This window comes from Nelusetta ayraudi, unplaced genomic scaffold (assembly GCF_046127955.1).
Source record: "Nelusetta ayraudi isolate G7.1 ecotype Tasmania unplaced genomic scaffold, CSIRO-AGI_Nayr_v1 ptg000016l, whole genome shotgun sequence".
Lineage (NCBI taxonomy): Eukaryota > Metazoa > Chordata > Actinopteri > Tetraodontiformes > Monacanthidae > Nelusetta > Nelusetta ayraudi.
In genome coordinates this window covers 6,980,908-6,987,984 of record NW_027466066.1, presented here as the reverse complement: position 1 = coordinate 6,987,984, position 7,077 = coordinate 6,980,908, and the positions used below count along the sequence as shown (strand labels likewise).

Genomic DNA, 7,077 nt, shown 5'->3' with positions numbered 1-7,077 from the left:
GCAGGAGGTCCGCAACAGGCTGACAGCACATCGGCTCCTGTGCAACACACGCTTCGGCGTTCGCGTTGTTTGAAATGTCAAAGCAAAGCCACAGAAATTACGCGCAGAATCAAAGTTCAGGCGTGTTTTTGATTGGAAACCACCCCAACTTGTTGAGTGGCAAAACGTTAGTATCGCCCCAAGACTGAGAGAAGTAAAATAGTCAAGGATCGTTTTTTTCAGCTAAGCAAACAAACAAACAAACAAAAAAGATTTATATTTCTTTAAATACACAGAAACACACAAAGACTTCTTTTCGTAAATTGAAAGCACTCTACAGTCACAGTTTATACTTAAAGTACTATAAACAGCACAACGCAAAACTTGTCGCCACGTGAAGAAAAGTAATTATAATAATTAATTTAAAAAAAAAAAATACTTCAAAATGTAAAGTCTGGGAACTACTCATTGTGCTTTAAATTCGCATGTATCCGTAAACACAAAATGAATTTTACAGAAATAAATCAGCTGCAACACACACACACTGTTCATTTGAGCGCAATCGGTTTAAAGTTCAGCGTGTTTCGTCTCGAACGAGCGGTAGTAGAGTTAAAGATGGACTTTTTTAAAAAATGAAACCAAATGAGAGAGAGAGAGAGTTAAAATTAAGAGGGGGAGAAAAAAAAAACACCCTTTCCCCCCGCGCTGGGCTCACTCCTGTTGACTGCAGGAGCTCCTCGGAGCAGAGTCAAGTTACCGTCTCCGCCTCCAATGAGTTTCCCCCAATCACTTCCCTGCCGTCAAACATAAATCCAGCCATCGCCTCCTGCGCCTCTAGATTCTGCAGCACATCTTCTCGGAGCAGCTCCACTGAGCTGTAGGTGCGCCCCGGTCGCAGCTCAACACTTTCAGAAACGTCGACAACAACAGAACAAAGTTGATCTGTAATTGTGGTTCATGTTTTTGCTTTTTTAAAAACTACCCAAGGAGTCGCGACAACTTTTTTTTTTTTGTATGTTTCTTTTCTACTCTTCGAGGATTGCAGCGCGTTCGACCTGTCTGAGACTCTCCGGACGCAGCGTTTGGATTTGGAAAAAGGATTTTCTCCCTTTTTTTCATCTAAAGAACAAAGTTCCTGTTATTCCCAGTGAGAGGCCGCTTCGTTAATTTTTTCGCATGAATCTCCTCGACCCCTACCTGAAGATGACAGAAGAACAGGAGAAGTGTCACTCCGACGCTCCCAGCCCCAGCATGTCCGAGGACTCCGCGGGCTCGCCGTGCCCGTCCGGCTCCGGCTCGGACACGGAGAACACGCGGCCGTCCGACAACCACCACCTCCTCCTGGGCGCCGACTACAAGAAGGAGGGCGAGGAGGAGAAGTTCCCCGTGTGCATCCGGGACGCCGTGTCGCAGGTGCTCAAGGGCTACGACTGGACACTGGTGCCCATGCCGGTGCGCGTCAACGGCTCTGGCAAGAACAAGCCGCACGTCAAGAGGCCCATGAACGCGTTCATGGTGTGGGCTCAGGCCGCGCGCAGGAAGCTGGCCGACCAGTACCCGCATCTGCACAACGCCGAGCTGAGCAAGACCCTCGGCAAACTGTGGAGGTGAGTCCGAGGACCGTGCGCCTTTACGCGCGGCGTCGCGATACATTAAAAAAAAAAAGAAAGAAAATAAATCATTGATCTCGGGGGGGAAAAGCTTGCTTCGCTGCAGAATTCGATTTTCTTTTCGACACATTGCCTTTTTCGTGTAATCCCTTGCTCACACGCATTTAATTGTAATTTGCCGAAATGCCTCATGCATTAATTCCCAACTCAATTAAGGCAGCGATTCAGTGCGTTTGAAAATCTCTCGGGATTTTTATTTGTGTATTTTTAACGCTGGTGCAAACCCTCTGCGGCCTCCTGCAGGTTGCTGAACGAGGTGGAGAAGCGGCCCTTCGTGGAGGAGGCCGAGCGCCTGCGGGTGCAGCACAAGAAGGACCACCCGGACTACAAGTACCAGCCGAGGCGCAGGAAGTCCGTCAAGAACGGGCCGAACGACCCGGAGGACGGCGAGCAGACGCACATCTCGCCCAACGCCATCTTCAAGGCGCTGCAGCAGGCCGACTCGCCCGCGTCCAGCCTGGGCGAGGTGCACTCACCTGGAGAGCAGTCAGGTGAGGAATAATAATAATAATAATAATAATAATAATAATAATAATAATAATAATAATAATCTATTTGTAGTTGCTTTTAAATGATCTGGAAGAGGCGTCTTATTTTGGTTAGTTCAAGAAATACTTTGTTTTTGTATTGGGAGCCCTGAGCAGGAAGCTGTAAATGATTAAAGATGAGTGGCTTTTACGAGGCATCATGCAAACACACCTGTCAGCAGAGAGCCAATAAACTCCGCCCCCTTACAGTCAGTCCGTCAGTCAGTCAGTCAGTCAGGTGCAGGAAATGAGCGCTTGTCTGTGAAAATTCCGAGCTGCACCTCATACCCATCTCCCCCCCCCTCCCCTCCTCCGCTCCCACCAGGCCAGTCCCAGGGCCCGCCTACCCCGCCCACCACCCCCAAGACGGACCTCCCCGCGGGCAAGTCGGACATGATGAAGCGCGAGGGCCGCACGGTGCAGGAGGGCACCAGCCGCCAGCTCAACATCGACTTTGGCGCCGTGGACATCGGCGAGCTGAGCAGCGACGTCATCTCCAACATCGGCAGCTTCGACGTAGACGAGTTCGACCAGTACCTGCCACCGCACAGCCACGCCGGCCTGCCGGGTGGCGGCGCCGCCCAGGCGGGCTACGGCAGCGGCTACGGCATCGGCGGCTCCGCGGTGGGCAACGTCGGTGCTCACGGCTGGATGTCCAAGCAGCAGCAGCAGCAGCAGCAGCAGCAGCACTCTCTCACCCCTCTGGGTGGCGGCGATCAAGGCCAGCAGGGTCAGCAAAGGCCCACCCAGATCAAGACGGAGCAGCTGAGCCCGAGCCACTACAGCGAGCAGCAGGGCTCGCCGCAGCACGTGGCCTACGGCTCCTTCAACCTGCAGCACTACAGCCCCGCCTCCTCCTCCTACCCCTCCATCACCCGGGCGCAGTATGACTATTCGGACCACCAAGGCGGCGGTGCCAACCCCTACTACAGCCACGCCGCCAGTCAGGGCTCTGCCCTCTACTCCACCTTCAGCTACATGAGCCCCAGCCAGAGGCCCATGTACACGCCCATCGCCGACAACAGCGGCGTGCCCTCGGTACCCCAGACCCACAGTCCACAGCACTGGGAGCAGCAGCCCATCTACACACAGCTGTCCAGGCCGTGAGGGAGTGGGGGGGGTGACCTCACAGCACTGACTGTACCACAGCCATCTCATGCACACACACGTGTGACTTTTACATACACATACACATACACACACACACACACACACACACACACACATACATATTGCCAACAGAAAAACACACAAGAACTTCTTCTCCCCGCCTTTCTTTAAATAGTCCTGAAAAATATATATCTTCGGATTGGCTCACAACAGTGCCTTTTGTACCTTTTTGTTTTTCTCCGTCGGGAGTTGTGATTATATTTTTTTAGATGTTTTTAAGGAAAGTTTTTTTTTCTTAAGAGAGAGAGAGAGAGAAAAAAAATCCTCTGTGAGGACATTACTGATTATGAGTATCTTAGTATGTACTGTGTATGTGTTCCGCTCTCGTCATCTCACCGCCACCGTCAATGTCGCCGAGCCTTGCTAGAAGGGAGCTGAGTTGTTGGGGGAGGGGGGCAGGTGGACGAAACAAACACACACCCTCGGTGGCCTTACTTCTCACTGGTGTATTTTTTGTACAGGAGTAAGAGAGAGATCTTTGTACTGACACTGCCATCTTACGATAGCCTACATCTGTTCCGGATTGTTCGTTGTACTGTATATATATCTATTTTTTTTAATCGTGATTCCCTTTAAGCACCAGGTTGGGGGGGAAAATAGATTTGAATATTTTTTCGGGGGCCGTAAAACTGTGTCATGAGTGGATTAGTCAAATATTCTACTTTGTTTCTCTCCAGTTGTTGTGTTGGGAACGCTACATACAGCAGGTGTACTTCTGCCCGGGGCCTTACTGTGTTGGTAGACGGCTGACTGCCTTTATGCCGTCGGTGCCTGCGGAGCCTCTCTCGGTTCGGCTCCTTCCGCCTGAGTCGCGCTGTTCAAACCATCGCACAGTTCCGACTTCCTGTGCGAGGGGGACGCAGGAAGCGACCTTTGACCTGCCTCCCCTCAGCAGCCGCCAGGTCTGAGTCTGGCCGGTGTTGTTTTTTTGTTGTTGTTGTTTTTTTTTTGTTTTTTTTAAACTTCCTAACCTAACCTTTTCTCTTAATTTATTGTTTAGCATTAATTTTATTTGAAGAAAAAAAAATAACTATTTGCGATTTACCGTTGTAACTGAGCAGCAGCCAGCTGGGGTGAAAAAAAGTTGTTGTTTTTTTCGGTGAGATCTTCTGCTGTCGCGCGTGGTTTAAAAATTTGTTTATTTATCATTTGTAAATTGTTTCCGTATAAAGGTTTCTTTTTATCCGTGATCTAGTTATGTACAGATGACTTGTAATTACGCAGTGAGTCTATCTCTGTCTCTCTACAAAAGAAAAACTGGAAGTTCTATCTTTTCAATTTCCGCACTAACAACAGAAAAAAAAACAAATTACTGATATGGAGGCTGCGCTGTTTCTTTTTTGTCCCTTCTTTTGTTAAGATTTTGCTGGAATCAACAGGAAACCTTTTGTTTGACAAGAGTCGTGCTCCTCGTTTTTATACTCTGTATCATTAGTTCTCAATGTGTCATCTTCTTAATGCAGTTTCCGTAGGTAAACATGGCATTGTCTTAAGAGCTTATCTTTTGTATTATATTGTTTGCAATAAAAACAAAACACTGAGAAATACACCATCACCCTGTGTCATTTATCAAGAACACATGCCCTGTGTGACGCAGAAAGACTGCAGTCGCTGCCAAGATGATGTTAATTGCTTGAGGAGGAATTGGGATTTTATTGAGTGGCTCTGAATCACCTTGAAAAGGCTCTTCAGTCACCTCATAAAAACTAACTAGCCAAAGAAAAACCCCAAGCATGTCGTTGTTTCATTCGCATTGACCAGAATCAGCTGTTAGCTGCTATTTAAAGGGCAATTTGAGAGAATTGAACAAGAAAAGTTAAAATAAATAAATAAATAAAACCAACAACAAATAAAAGCTGCGGCACTGGGAACTGTGGCCCTCCTACTGGCTTCCCAGACCATGAGGTCACATGGCCACGGCGAGCACGGCCTATTGAGAAGACGTATGTCCACAGCCCTGCCCTCGCCCACATACACCACTGCTTAAAACAATAAACTGGAGATTAAATATTGTTTATTCATTACTGGCTGGGTGATATTGAAATGGTGAGTGCCCTCATAAATCAGAGGCATTGTAAACACAATCAGGTCCCGTAACTTTGTGCTGAAACCCGAGCCACGTTCACACGTGATGGCTCTTTTGCTGCTATCAGGCCGGACTGAACCTTCCTCTGGCCCACAGCTCCCCGCCTCAACCTCTTCAATACCACGGCTGAAAAACAGTTGCAAAAAGGGCAGTTTATTAGTCAACAGAGCTCACGCACACAAGTTACGCTCAGTAACCTGAAAATGTGTCAGCAGCTTCATAGCCCTCTGTTTGCATTCCTCCAGCAAAAAAAACTCTTTCCTGCTGAAACGGATGCTTTGTTGCACGTTCTGCGCATTTTCAATACAACATCAAAAACAAGGGCCAACATCAGACCAGGGGCAATGTCACTAACCTGGGAGAGACACGATATCAGTCCCCTCTGTGACTTCACAAAGGGCAGTTTTTTCAGAACCATCTGTTTTAGTTCACAAGGACAAAGTTCTGTTGCTTAGTCAAAATATGAATTAAGTGGGTTTTTAAACGCTGGATTTTAAAATGCGACAAGTATGATCTAATATGACTACAAACATAATTTATTTTCATTTTTATCAGGTCTGTAATGTCCACAATCGTTGGCTACATGACGGTTTTAATCCTTCCTCTGCTCCTCGCTGCTGCTCATGGCCTGAGTGCGACGGCTGACATTAGGAGAGCAGCCAGAGCGTGTGAGGCCCCGGAGCCCACCTCCCACCGAGAGCCCCCGAGGCACATCCATCACCAAACTCCAGCGGCTCAGACCTGGACAGAGCCCCGGGGCCCAGCGGGGAGGGGAGGGAGGGGAGGGGAGGAGGGCAGTTGGGGATGGATCTTGCAGAGAGCAGATAGAAGAACTGTAATCGGGTGAGGAACCAGACGGGACGTCAGCAAAAGCGTTGGAGGGGGAATGTGGAGGGAACTCTGACGCTCAGTGAGAGAAAATGTTGCCAAACTGAAACCACCTGCAAAAGTTGCAAAATTACGATGGTGCATTTCCTGTGCAGGAGCTACTCAGCGCGTGATTGGCTGCTGAGCTTAATAAAAAAAAAAAAAAAACAGCCATAATCAGAGAGAAATTTAACACCTTTTTTTTTTAAATTGTCATTTTCATTTAAGCAGGAAAGGGAATAAATGTTTTATGAAATTACTACATAGTAACTACATAACAGTGTTCCACTTAAAGGTCAGCACTGGCTTAACAGCATGGTACATACTGAAAATAAGGAACAAATTTATCAGTTGAATGAATGAAAAAGGTCTGAGTGACCCACTGCATTAATTGCTCATAAAACTTGTAGCAACACACAGGGAATCTGTATGAATATATGGAGTGTTTATTATAGCTACAATGTAGAAAACTCAGTGTGTTCTGAAAATGCAGTGTTTAGGCAAACATTTCTTATTCTTTCTGTTTTTGGTTTTTTCGTTTCGAGTGTGAAATGGAAGGAAATGACATCAGGACTGAGGCTCTCTCATCGTGAGACCAGAGTGACTCACTGGGCTGCGCACGCGCTCGCACACACACACATGCACGCATGAACGAACGCACATAAGACTATGCAGACATAATGATAAATGACATGAAATGACAACATGAGTCACAGAAGAGAATCTCCAGATTGAAGTCATGATCACAGCGGCTACACGCGAGAACGTTTCAAACATT

General features: G+C 47.6%; 1 protein-coding gene across 1 annotated transcript; it reads left to right on the top strand.

Moving 5' to 3' along the window:
* Positions 1-809: 809 nt before the first annotated feature.
* LOC142886981 (transcription factor Sox-9-A-like) lies at positions 810-4,893 on the top strand. Its single transcript, XM_076024280.1, has 3 exons — positions 810-1,586; positions 1,893-2,140; positions 2,502-4,893. The coding sequence occupies exons 1-3, from the start codon at positions 1,156-1,158 to the stop codon at positions 3,281-3,283; spliced, it is 1,461 nt and encodes a 486-aa protein (XP_075880395.1). The 5' UTR covers positions 810-1,155; the 3' UTR covers positions 3,284-4,893.
* The last annotated feature ends 2,184 nt before the right edge of the window (positions 4,894-7,077 follow it).

What these genes read in the sequence shown, in the direction of transcription:
- LOC142886981 (XM_076024280.1), top strand. Translation starts at nt 1,156, where the DNA reads ATGAATCTCCTCGACCCCTACCTGAAGATGACAGAAGAACAGGAGAAG. An exon ending in ACCCTCGGCAAACTGTGGAG is followed by an intron (nt 1,587 to 1,892) that starts GTGAGTCCGAGG and finishes GGCCTCCTGCAG; the next exon opens with GTTGCTGAACGAGGTGGAGA. An exon ending in CTCACCTGGAGAGCAGTCAG is followed by an intron (nt 2,141 to 2,501) that starts GTGAGGAATAAT and finishes CGCTCCCACCAG; the next exon opens with GCCAGTCCCAGGGCCCGCCT.